The 14,094-nt window shown below is 32.1% G+C and overlaps 1 protein-coding gene across 1 annotated transcript in view; it reads right to left on the bottom strand.

Moving 5' to 3' along the window:
* LOC145293827 (splicing factor 45-like) overlaps positions 1–14,094 on the bottom strand; it is a 269,412-nt gene that overhangs the window by 164,652 nt on the left and 90,666 nt on the right. Inside the window, exon 4 of the mRNA XM_080140477.1 lies at positions 13,976–14,074. Within this exon, the coding sequence (XP_079996603.1) occupies positions 13,976–14,074 (99 nt within the window). The remainder of the gene's footprint in view (positions 1–13,975; positions 14,075–14,094) is intronic.

Here is a 14,094-nt window from a genome sequence, read left to right as displayed (position 1 = left end):
GCAGATTGTTAGCGTTCAAGAGACAAGGGTTATTTACTTATAAATAACAGTAGATCTCCATTAGGATTAGAGTTTCAGGTAAGGTTTAGTTTGAAGAAAAAAAAAATTTTTTTTTTTTGGCATGCAGGTTAGACAGAGGTAGTCGTCATGGAGGTAAAATGTATATTGGGATTTCGTAGCTAGCCGTTAGGTGTTTTTTCCAGTTATAAGAAGAACAACTCGTTCATGGTGATTCAGAATTCCTATTCTGTATTTATAGGCAGACATTAAGGCCAGGCACAGAGCATTGCATCTATTCAGAAAAATAGCCCTAATATCACATATAAGATACTGTATATTTCAATATAGTAAAAGTTAAATTACAAGCTATGTTCAGTGGTTTGGTATGGATATCATGGAGGCCACTTTATTAATACAAGCAAGCATATGGTAATTGCAGATATTAAGTATACTACTTAATAAAGTTCTTCTGTCTTCTATAGTAGAAAAAATAAATAACTCCTCATTTCTGTTAGGTTAAGAATTCTCTCTTGCCTAAGCTTTCAATTTTTCGAGTCGAATTTTAAGAACTACACACGGCTTGCAGACCTGATACCAGATTGTTCGACCGTTCTAGCTCCACCCCATAATAAATGCTATAATAGAACTTTTATCAAATTGGAAAGCCTGGTTATTTTTAACTCGTTCAAAAAAAAAGAAAAAAAAACCCACATGTTTTGGAGTTCCGATAATATGGTGCGTTCGGAAAGGAGATCGCAATGTGCGAGGGGGGGAGCACTTATTAAATTTTCTAATTTTTTTTATTAAAATTTTTTTTTTTTTTTGCGTCTTACCATGGCTGTTAATATTAAGTATCGTACTTAAATAAAGTTCTTCTGTCAACTAAATAAGCTAATATATAAGGATTCCCCTCCCCCTACTATCTCAATGTGGCATGGTAAAAAAAGAAAAAAATTTAGTCAGAAATCGTTTTAAAATAAGTGAATTAAGAATGGTTAAGATGTGTCTGAGAAATAAAAATAAAATAAAACTAAATAGAATGATATTAGCACACACGAAAAAAGAGGGTTAGATTTGATTGACTTTTTTAAAAAAGTCAATCAAATCTAACCTTCTTATACTTAGCTATGTACTTAGCTAAAGTTACATCTACTGTGAGATTCTGATTTCTGCCCATCAACTACTACTCTTATGAACCTATCAGAGAGAAATGATTTGATAGACCTTGTATCTGTGTCTTCGTGCAAAGACAAATAACACAATCTCTACAATGTTTCATTTTTTTATTAAAAGTTTTATAAATAAAAACGTTTTATAAGATTTTATTTTATTATACATAAAAGTTGCCTCAGTCTAGACGGATTTCTCCCTCACTGACAGAGATATTGTAAAAAGTGCAGATTCAAGGTTCAATATGTGTGTTGAAGGTCAACCAGCATGTCAAAGAAACTGGTGTAGTTCCAAATTTGTCAGTTTCCTATTTGCTTATTCTGGGGTGGCTGAAATCTAATTGCTCCATACATTTGTCAGTGAACCATACTAGTTTTTGCGAATCTGATTCAGAAAGGAGTTGGATCTTTTTATGGGTTAAATATGATATAAAAAATCCTATATCAGAGAAAAGGTTTTTAAAAATAAGTTACAAAAAGCTTGTATTCCCTATTTTTTTTTTAAACTCTTTTTCACCCCAAACCATAGTTTTTATAGAGCAAAATCGTTGTTTTTGTTAACTTTGCAGAACATGATTGAGTTTTGCAAAAAGGAAAGGAAGAAAACAATAACAAAAAAAAAGGAAAAAAACAATAACATAAACGTTTAGTGCATTTTTGGTCAGGAAGTATCTTCAGACAGCCTGCTCTGGAGACATCAATCCAGACCAAATGGATTTAGGGTAATAAAAAACTATTCTATGACGTCACTTCTGTCCAGGACGTCACTTTCAATTAACAAGAACTGTTTTACCAAAGGAGTCAGAGAACGACACACGACGAGCATAGTTGTCACAACTAGTTCAGCAGTGCGCAAAAATATTGCTCAATTACCTGTTCTATGTATTTCTGTTAATAAAATATTTAATTGCTACTGTGTCTTTCTCGTCAATTATTCAACAACTAACACTAGAACAGTCACAGAATTTGTTTTTGTAGTTTTACAACTTGACCAAGCCAGTTGACCGTTCGACGCCTAAATGGCCACAAAGAAGATATGATGAGTAGCCAACACTAGAAAACAATGACAAAGCAGAAACAATTTTTAGTTTAAATCTTATCTTTTCTTTTTGGGTTACTTTGTGCACAACCACATTACGTTGTTAGAAATGATTCATTGTGAACGCAACTTGTTTTATTTAAAGATGGGGAAGTGTCAGTAAATGCAACAAGTCCAATTAACTTTCTAGTAGGAATAAGACAATTACATCAACTGAATGACGCTTCTCATGCGTCTTCAAAATATTTTGGGTACTTCTTTGTGATTAGAGTGAAATTCAAAAATCAAAACATTGAATTCAAGTAAAACCAATTGATTTTTGTCAAATTTGCCTAAGACTTTCCAAGTTTTCTGTAAATAATTGCCCCCCCCCCTTGGTACATGTTGAACTCTCCAGTTTCTTTTTTTGAAAACCTTAATTTTTGCTAATTTTCTTCGAAAACTATATTCAATAATAATTATTTTTCTACCATATCATTGTAATAATTTTTGGATATGTTTATTACTGTGACATGACAATTCAGCAGATACCATTAGTTTCACCTGAAATTCAATATTTCGACTCTCAAATCTCACTCCAATAACAAAGAAGCACGAAGTTCAAAATAAAAAAGATAACATTTAAAAAAAAAAACATAAAAAAGTGTGGAGGGCCTGCATAATCTATGTGTATTCTTTGCCATTGGTGGTCCGCTTTAGGCCACGGGCTAAATTGTATTGGGGGCGCTTTTGCAGCCAATGCGCATCCCTTACACAACTTTACCGTGCCTTCTATATCAGTGTCCATATTGTTCCAGTAAATGTAGGACCTCATGAGGCTCTTCATTCGCGGAGCCCCAGGGTGCCCCATATGAAAATCTTTTAGAATTTTCTTTTGTAGTGTAGCTGGGATTACTATTCTTTCTCGATACAACAGTACCTCATTGCACATAGAATAAGCTTCCACCGCCGATTCATCCGATTTAATTTTTTGTTTCATTTATTTGATGAAATTATCTTTTTTAGCCTCTGTTATTATATCTGCCAAAGTGACTGGTAGTTCCTTGATCGTATTACATAGTATTTGTGTATAGTCCTTTTCACTTTGTAGTGACGCTATTACTGTGTCTTCTAGCGGTTCTCTTGATTTCAGGATTAAACGTGACAATCCGTCTGCGTGACTTAACTTTGCAGATGGTAGAAATTCCATACTGAAATTGTAATTCAATAGAATGGTCTCTAATCTTTACAGTCTGTTGGCTGTGTAAGTTGGCAGCCCTTTTTTTAGAGCCAAAGATGGTTATAAGCGGCTTATGGTCAGTTTGCAATTTAAATTTACGACTGTGTAAAAATCAATGGTATTTTGTAACACCGAATATGATTGAAAGTGCTTCCTTTTCGTTTTGGGAGTAATTCTTCTCGGCAAGAAGTAAAATTCTTGACGCATGGCCGATTGGCTTAATGGACCCATAAGGCATTTTGTGTAGAATGCACGCCCCGATCCCATAAGAACTTGCGTCAGTTGCGACAATAATCTTTTGCTCCGAAGTAAAATGAGTCAGGGATAAATCTGCCGTTAATACATCTTTTAATTTCTTAAACGCTACCTGGCACTCAGGTGTCCAGTCCCATTTTTTGTCCTTTTTTTATAGTACATTCAAAGGCGCACGCAATTCATGCATGTTCTTAATGAACTTTTGATAATAGTTTGCGAGCCCTAAAAAACTCTGCAATGTAGTTACATTATGAGGTTCTGGCATGTCTTTTATAGCTGTGGACCTGTCTGGATCGGGTTTCCTCCTGTCCTTATATATGATATGACCCAGGTATTTAATTTGTTCCAAAAAAAATTTGCATTTTGCTTCCTTCAATGTGAAGCCGTATTCTTTTATTCTGTCAAAAACTTGAAATACATGATCTCTATGTTGTTAAACATTTTGACTACGCATAAGAATATCGCCCAGATAGCCTATTGCGAAATCCAAAACACTCAGCAAAGTATCAATTACCTCTTGGAAAATTGCAGGTGCTACTTTTATACCAAATGCTAATCTATTGAATTTATAAAGTCCTTTGTGGGTTGAGATACACAAAAGTTTCAAGCTATCTTCCTCTACTGGTATTTGTAGGTACGTCTCACTTAAGTCTATTTTGGAAAAATATTTTCTGCTATTTAACTTAGCGAATATTTTGTTTGGGTTTGGTAGTGGGTAGTGATGGTCCTTGAGCATTACATTCAATCCGGTCATAAAGTCTGCGCATACCCTAATCTCTTCAGATTTTTTTTTTCACATATAAGGTGGGGGCTGCTTTTTGTGGCTATCACACCTTGTGTGAATATTAAGCATTTGAAATTGTCCGCCGTTAATGACAACAATTTGAAATCGTCACAGTGCTTATTAACTATAGATGCAAATGTCATATAGTCCTGACTCTCTTTAAGTGTAACATTCATGCATTTCCATCTTTTATGAAAAAGGCTTCTTTTGGGACAGTATAACTCCATTAATAGTTTGACTGCCTCGTCAAACGACAATTCGTTGGTAAAATATAGTCCACGAATTTGTTATGTTCGGATGTATCTAACTCCCGTAGCAAAAAACGAACCCTCTTTCGATCCGTCCATGCACTGCAATCAATTTTAAAAAGGTCTTCAAATCTTCTGAAATATGCCTCAAACGTTAGGTCTTCCTCAGGAGCGTAGTGAAATGTATCAATAGCTGACCAGATCGCATTTTGGGAAAAAGCCGTGCTGGTTTCTTCTCCGCTGTCTTTATTGGGTTATCAAATCCATTTTTATCTGACTGGTTTTGTTGCTCTAAATGTAATTTTTTCAATTCCAATATTTGTTCATTCATTTCTTTCCTATCTCTTTCCTGTTTTTCCTCAAAGAATTTCATTAAATTTAACTGCTTTTCCAATATTTGTTAATTCATTTCTTTCTTTTCTCTTCCTCGTTTTTCTTCAAGATATTTTATTAAATTTAACTGTTTGTCTTTGTTTTGTTTCTGAATTGCCAATTGTTTCTCTTTGTTTTGTTTCTGAATTGCCAATTGTTTCTCTTTGTTTTGTTTCTGTATTGCCAATTGTTTCTCTTCATTTTGTTTCTGTATTGCCAATTGTTTCTCTTCATTTTGTTTCTGTATTGCCAATTGTTTCTCTTTGTTTTGTTTTTGTATTGCCAATTGCTCTTCTCTGAACCTTGTTTCAAGTTCTAATTGTTGACTTTGTTGGAATTTCACCATTTCCAAAATTCATTTTGCAAACTCGTCCATTTTGATTTTTTTTTTGGGGGGGGGCGGTATGGAATTACTTAATATGACAAAACAACCCAATTCGTTGATGTACTTTTCCTATACTACCAACTATATATAAAAAAAAACCTTTACAAAATTCGTACCTGGTTATTTAACGAATATTTCTTTCATATATTTATTTCTTCCTGTGGCAATTTTTCTGAGAAAATAATTCTGCGTTTGCATTCATACAAAAAGCAGTAGATTTAGTTTGTCATTTTTCAATTTTTGTAACGTGTAGGTACTGGGTTAAATTCCTTGTTGATCCTGCACATTTTTTTCCTCTTTTTTCTTTAAAAAGAAAAAGTTACTTATCTGTGAAAGAGTTTGTAGCATTTATTTAATATTGGTTATTCTTTTTGATCTCTGTGCAAAAATGAATGTCCCTTTTCTCGTTAACACTTTATTTGTCGTGCTTAGCGAAATTGTTTTTTTTTTTTTTTTCTTCTTCGATGTGCAGTCCTGTCGACCAGTGAAAAGTTTATTTTAATCGGATTAAAATCCGACGTCTTTTTTAATTTGTGCAAATACTCGCTTTAGCCAATAAAATAAAATATGTCATTTACTTTTGCAAGAGTTTTTTTCTCCTTTTTCCAATGCTAATGTTTTTTAACCATAGGATGTATTAGCAAGACATGCTTTTTAGAACGACAAAGTTTCTTTTTGTACTTACTGAAAACTTGGTCTCGTTAATTCAGTAATAATAATTCTCCACGCAATTCGTCTCATAAGTTCTGTTTCAACTTGAAGTTTACGTTTTAGTAGCTTTTTTAACAGCAAAATAAAGCTTTTTGACAACGTCTTTGTAAAATCTTCTGTTCTTTATCCCGTATTTGTGGATTTTTTACGCTCGAATGTTGCTTTTTTTCCCTCCCAACATAAAGTAGTCTTTCCCGTTATTCACCAAACTTTTGAAAAATAAATACTTTTGAATTTCGAATTTCCCCCGAGTGTAGGAAAAAAATTATTGCGAATATCCGTGTGAGTTCTTTTTCTTGAATCCTTTTGGCCGTCAAATGCTGTCTTCCAATGGCTGTTTTATTTTTAGAGTGAATTCGTTGCCCGAATATTCGTCATTCAGTTGTTGTTAGCAACTATTGTAGATTGATCCGGGAAGTTCTTGAATTATCCTCGTCAGCCAGTTGTTGTAGATCCGTGCTAGGGGTTACAAATGAAAGAAACCCCAAGTAGTGTAAAGTGTATAAAATATAATATGTATTTATCATAAAGAATACAGGAGCCACTAAAGTGGTATGAGAGGAACGTGTTCATAGCATGCGGTTAAACATGGTATGAATGTCTCTCTTTAGTCTCTGAAATCAGAGGTATTCATAGGACTGGTTGATTCCACTTAGTTCTGAAATAGGGGTGATTAGTACCCCACAACAATATTGTATTTGGATCTACAATATATAGAGTACACAATGTAGTTTGATTTTGAACTATATGATTTATTTTTATATAAAACTGTGTTATGGAGAGGATACCTCCTTGCGGTACTCTGTTTCTTTGTTTATGAATGTCGTAGGTCTTTTATATCTCTGTTTCCATATGGTGTTGTGGTTATTAGATGTTCTTTTTTTATGAAAGCTTTCCATTGTAGATGTCGCTAATTGAATCAAGTGGTCAGTTGTACTCCTGGGATTGCAAAACCCAAACTGGTATTTGATCGTTAGATTTTTGGAAGAAGAGATTTGGGCAAAATTCTCAACAATTATGTTGACTATAGCTTCCTTTTTAGTGAATACCTGATTGTTTTTAGTGAATACCTGATTGTTTTTAGTGAATACCTGATTGTTTTTAGTGAATACCTGATTGTTTTTAGTGAGGGGTTTTTATAGGTAGATTGCTATTTGTTCCTTCAATTTTCTTAATCATGTTATTTGGTTTTTGTGTTTATTTTTAACACCTAGTGCCATATGTTTTGTTTTGATTCTTAAATGGTATGTAAGGCTAGAGCTCTGTAATTTTTAAATTAATTTAAATTTTCTGATGTTGGGATTTGTTTAAACTTCCTAAGTGCAGCTTGGAGTTTGTGAATAGCGTTTTTGCATTCTTTAATAAACCAAGGTTTATTCTATTTGGTAGAGGTGGATGATTTTGGGATGTTTTCATTTGCTACGTTTATGACAGTGTTGGTAAAGTAGATCAAGTGATCGTCATCATTTGTTCGTTCATCATCAGAACAGATTGACATTGTTTTTGAAAGTTTTCCCAATGAACTCTTTTTAGGTTACAGCATGGTATTTTCTGTTCCGGAGTTATGTTCAGGTTTTCCAAGACTATTGGGAAATGGTCACTTCTGCATGTGTCTCCATATATTTTCCAATTGTAATCCATGTACATGGATTTGTTGTATAAAGTAAGATCTATGGTTGAGTGGGTGCCTGTTGCTTTGTGTAGATATTTGTATGCTTTATTTTTTATATAGACATAAATCTTTTTGATTCATTATATTTTCAATTAATTTTCCTTTTTTGTTTGTTTCTTTGCTTTTCCATATTATTTTTTGATGATTAAAGTCTCCCAATAGTAAATATAGTTTTAAGAATCGTTTGATTAGATTGATCAGTTTGATTTTATTGGGTGTGTCGTTAGGTGATATGTAAATTGAGCATATTGTAAAAGTTTTATGCAATGTCACAGATACGGCAATTGCTTGCATAATTGTGTTCAAGTTAATCTGTCTTTGTAGGATTTTATTGTTTATTATTATTGATGTACCACCAGATGATCTGTGTTTTTTTGAGGAAAAGTTTTGGTTTCTCAGCCATGTTGAGTCCATTGTCCAGTAAGTTAATTGACCCTTTAGCTACTGCTTACTAAATTAGTTTGTCTAATGTGGAGAGCTTGAGTTTATTTTCTTGTTATGCTTACCTGATTTAGTGCTAGACATAACTAACCGATTGATTGGGCCTGTCCAATTGCCCATCTTAGCCCAAGTAAGGGCCAAGTGGTGTGTTGCAGATTTTTACTCTCTGCAGAGGAACAGTGAGTGTATTCTAATGGCCCAGCGACAGGGCTTCTACCACTTCACTCCAGATTCAAATCAGTAGTCATCTGAGTAAACAGTAACAGATAAAAAACATCTGTTTTGTCTTCTGTATTTTGTTTATCAATTACCTTAGAGAAAAGAAGAAACATCAATAACAAATATTATATAGTATTACTGGTGCAGTTGAAGGGCGGAAAAAAAGAAGAACAATGAAACAGTGCTCTTTCATCTAGACTAGGGGTGGGCAAACTACGGCCCGTAGGCCGCATGCGGCCCGCCAAAGGAATTCATGCGGCCCTCCAAGTACTGAATATTTAATTGTGGTTTTCTCATAGCTGTGCAACTGCCGGACACAAGTACGGACAGATCCTTGCAAAAAATGAAAATTTGGAGATGAAAATATACCTTCGTTAACAATCTAACTAAATTTCTGAAGAAAGAAAAACAAATAAAGTAAAATAAAACGAAGAAATCTTACGAATTACACATTAAAAAATGACTGTTTTATGGGGACTGGTAAGTTTACACTTGGTTCCCAGCTAGACTGCCAGGTGTAGCTTTATTGAATCCTTTTTGATTTGCCGTGCCCCGAAACTTTTGCCTGGCCAAAAACAGGCAATAAATTATTTTGATATACTAAAAATATTGTGGGGACCATAAAATCTGGCGCTTATAGTCTGGGGTCCAGCGGACCGACCGGTCAAGTCTTAGCGAACTCTCTCTCTCCCATCTCCGTTACTCCTAAAAGACACTAAAATTTTCATATGATATTTAGAATTTCCAAAGAAAGGACATATAAATTCATTGCCAAGCATTTTAGTAAGTTAAAATATTGACTAATTATTTTGTTTGCATCTGTAATTTGTTACAAAAATTTAGTAAATTTAAATTCCCATTATGTAATTTCGTAAGTCAAACTTTTTAGAATATCAATAAGAGGGTTTTATGCAAATTCAAGCAAAATATTTAAAAAAAAATGTAATCAATATTGACCTCTTTTGTCAAATATTTACTTGTTCAAAATATCTTGATTGAAATAATATCTAAAATTTAAAATTTTACAGGACGCCTACATATATATATATTAGTCAATTTTGTACATTTATTACTGATTAAAATAAATTAACTGATTTATAAAATATTTATTAAAACACACTTTTAATCTTGTTTTCCATTTTTCTATAAATGACCAAAAATTAATTCAATATATGCAAAAAGTTTATACAAGGTAAAATTTTGTGGGTGTTTAAAAAAAATTGCAAAAAATGTGTGAATACCAATCCAATCTTCAATTTGTTTCATGCAGTTTCTATTTATTTTTTGTTATGTTTTCGATATATTTTGAAGTCCTCATTTTACTTCTTTTTTTAATATTTTCGTACATTGTATCAACATTATGGTAAATATGGGTAAGCATGCTATGTTTTTCGGTTGTCACAAAAATGGAACGGAACTTCTAATTTCGTTGTGGTTTACTGAGTTTTTGTTAAAAACTACGAATGCGTGAAATAAGTCAATTTTAATAGAAAAAACAAATTCAGCGAAAAAATAATTTATCAAAAAAAATATAAAAAAACAAATAATTTAAAATAAATTTATAAATTCTATTGTTTCATGTTAATACCATTTTGATAAAATGGCTTCATTTCCCATTAATTTAATAAATATCAATAATTTCAAATAAATTTATAAATTCCATTTTCATGTTAATAACAATAAAAAAAAAATATTATCCCCGTTAAAATTAAACACAAATTTTATTTTTTCGTTTAAAAAATGGGGGTTGTATTACTGTACACATAGGTTCGAAAAAGTTGTCAAAAAACAAATATATAACAAATAAATGTTATCAAAGGCAAGATAAGTTACTTTTCTACCTTACTGGATATTCTTTTAGTGTTTTTATTTAATATAACATGTTTATTCATCTCGAAAAACATACAATGTTTACCGATGTATTGGAAAATTAAAAATGGCGCCCGACTCTTTCCTTGACACCGTAAGTTTTTAACAGTATTTTGTCTAGTTTTTTATTTTTAACTCCTTTTCCCAAACTTACTGTGTCAAAGAGAGAGTCGGACGCCACTTTTAATTTTCCAATACATTGGTAAACACTATGTTTTTCGAGCTGAATAAACGTGTTACATTAAATAAAAACACTAAAAACATATCCAGTTCGGTAGACAAGTAACTTATCTTGCCTTTGATAACATTTATTTGTTATATATTTGTTTTTTTGACAACTTTTTCGAATCTATGTGTACAGTAATACAAAACCAAAAAATATTCGTTTCCTATATATATAATTTCTTGTTTATAATTCTTGTTTCTGAAAATAAAATCACAATAGTTGTTCCTATTTACAATGCCCCCCCTCCCCGGAGTTAGACACCAGGGTCGTTTTTTAACGTGGAGAAAAGGAACAAAAATAAGAATTGTCTCAGTCGTGAAGGATTTCTCCTCCACTGACAGAAAACAAGAAATTGAAGTGCAGCATCTGAAGAAGAGATACTACACTTTGATCTTGAAGGCCAAGTAAAAACATTGTTTTTTAGTTATCTGTGAATAAATTCAAACATTAATTGATATTCATTTTCTTATTTTCGTACGATTTCTTGGTCACGTGTTCAATTAGAAAATTATTTTTAGCACTGGGACGAAATTAGAAGTTCCGTAGGCACCTTCAAAATTCACCACAGAATTACCCCCCTATATGTAACACGATGTAACTTTATTATAAATTAATATTATGACTATAATGTCTGTACCATTTTAAAGAAGAAGGGCAAAATAAACTAGTAATAATTTTTTTTTAAATTTCATCGTACGAAAATAATGAAATTGCGAGACGAAAATCGTGTTTACATAATTGGCGCTTTAAAATAACGTTCCCCCGTAGTAAGCATTGAAAACATATCCGTTTAACAAATCTAGCAAAAATCCGTTTAACAAATCTAGCAAAAATCAACTAATGGTCAGATTTTCGTGAAATTTTCGATGCTTATCCATTTTTGAATTGACAAAAACTTTGAAATTACAGAAAAATTGCTATCCATGGAGTCTCTCAAACACACAGCCACTGGAAACGATTTATACAACAGTATCATTAGCAGTCTAATCAGGTCTAGGTTAAGCCTGGATAAACTGGCAAGTATTACAACTGATGGCGCTCCTTCACTCAGAGGCAAACACTGTGGCCTAGTGGCCTTGATGAATAAAAAAAATCAAAGATTTTCCATCGCACAGTGTGTTGTCTTTTTACTGCGTCATACATCAAGAAAACCTCTGTAAATCATCTTTGAAACTCAAACATGTTATGGATCCAGTAGTGCGTGCAGTGAACTTAAGAGCACGGGGACTGAAACACAGGCAGTTCCAATGTTTCTTGTAAGATATCGAGGCAGATTTTACTGATGTGCTGTATCACACAAATATCCGATGGTTAAGTGTGGGGGAAGTACTGAAGAGAATATGGGACGTTAAAGCAGAGGTTGTCATGTTTTTTAATATGAAAGAAATTCCTTGTGACTTTTTAAAAGAAATGGAATGTGACAAATGGGTTTGTGATTTTGCATTTGCTGTAGACATATTGCAAAATCTGAGTGAGTTAAATACAAAACTACAATGCAAAAGTGTATTTGCTCATGAATTGTATCTTGAAGTGAAAGCGTTTCAATTGAAACTTAAACTTTTTGCCAAGCAGCTTAAAGAGCAAAACTTTGTTCATTTTCCTCATTATCAGACAAATACAGTTCCCACTTGATGGCTCTAAAAGAGGAATTTATCAGAAGATTTGCTGATTTCAAGGCAATTGAAGGACAGCTCACCTTTTGCATGTGACGTTGAAACAGCTGCCGAAAAACTACAGGTAGATCTTATTGATTTGCAAGCCGACAGCTCTTTAAAAATAAACCACTAGTCGAATTTTATGCATCTCTGCACCCAGAAAAGTTTAAAAATATGAAAAATTTTCCAAGGAAGATGTTTGTGTTATTTGCTTCAACTTACATATGTGAGCAGACATTTTCCATAGTGAAAATTAACAAGTCAAAGAACAGATCACTTCTAACTGATTTAAATCTTCAGTCAGTGTTAAGAATCAGTACAAGCAACTTGACACCTAATTTCAACAAACTGGTAAATGATTGCAGTCAGTTGCATCATTCTCACTGAGTCATGTTGATCCTTCTGTTGCTCAGTTGCTGAGCTATTATGTTTTTCAAATAAATATATTTCATATGAAGTTACTGTTTTAAAATATCAATAGAAATATGTTTTCTTCTTAAAATTGAGCTACTTTATGTTTAAATAAATGTGTTTCATGTGACGGTTCTTTTTTAATATATAAATTCATTTTTGTCCTTTGAGTTACTTTATATGCGTATCTTTTAAAGATTTTATTCTAAAATATTAATTAATAAGATATTTTTTAATCTCTTTAAACAGAGTTACTTAAGAATTGCTTTTATTCTTCAAACAAGGTTATTTGTTTTTCAAACGTGTTTCATATGAAGCTCATACTTAAAAATACATATTCATAAAATTGTTTTCTTTTAAAGTTTAAAGTTACTGTATCTTTCAAATAAATGCGTTTTATGGGAATCTTCTATAGTACTCTGAAATCCTTTTATTTTGTCTTTTTTAAATATCAATTATATTGGAAAATATACTATGCGGCCCAGTAACATTTAGAATTCTTTAATGCGGCCCTTGCACTGAAAAGTTTGCCCACCCCTGATCTAAACACTACACCAGGTCACAAGATGATTGCAATGATGGCAAAACTACATTAATTACACTTTGAATTTTTTTCAAATCTGCAATAGTGTCCTCTAGTGACTACTTGCTGTTTGGATGCTCAAGATAAAGAGAGTTGGCTTCAACGAAAAAATGATATCAAAAACTGATCAGATTTTGATGGCAAAGACAAATCTTTCTACAAGAAAAGCATTGAATTGTAAAAATGAGGAGACTATGTTGATGTATAAAGTTGAAGTTTGTCTAAAAATTGTTTTATTAGATAGGCTAGAGATTAATTGAGTGATGATTTATGTTATTAAACAAAGACATTATCATTTAAATTTGAATTATAACATCACAATGGAAATAAAGAAGTTGCCATTTTAACATTAAAATAGATCATTCATTTTTTTTTCACCTTCATATTTTTAATGAAAAATCCTTATTTTTGTGAATAAAACCTACAAAAAATTTTATAATGCTTCATTTTCTTTAGTATTTTGGTCATTATGTTTTTAACAAATATTTTTTAAATACTTCATATAATTTATAATGTTGAATAAATAGATTACATCTTTTATGCAACAAATATTAAATTAAGAAAATATTAAAACAAAATAGTTCATTGATCAGATGATGATTATGCATTTCTTAATGGATTTTAAGTTTCATGAATGTATTCATAAGAATATTAAGGTTTTAAGATATCAATATTTTTCAAAAATACAAAAACATATAAATTTAGTGAAAAGATTACCCGTCCAGTCAGTTGATTAAAATGTAGAGGTTGGTCAGTGAGGTCAGCATGTCTTTTTAAATCAACCACAGGGGCCATGACAGTTGTCTGTTTCTGGCGCTGAATAAGAAACAAAATAA

This window comes from Euprymna scolopes, chromosome 15 (genome assembly GCF_053919585.1).
Source record: "Euprymna scolopes isolate OS-2025 chromosome 15, ASM5391958v1, whole genome shotgun sequence".
NCBI classification, from domain to species: domain Eukaryota; kingdom Metazoa; phylum Mollusca; class Cephalopoda; order Sepiida; family Sepiolidae; genus Euprymna; species Euprymna scolopes.
The sequence above is the reverse complement of the archived record's forward strand: the minus strand, read 5'-3'. Positions and strand labels throughout refer to the sequence as shown.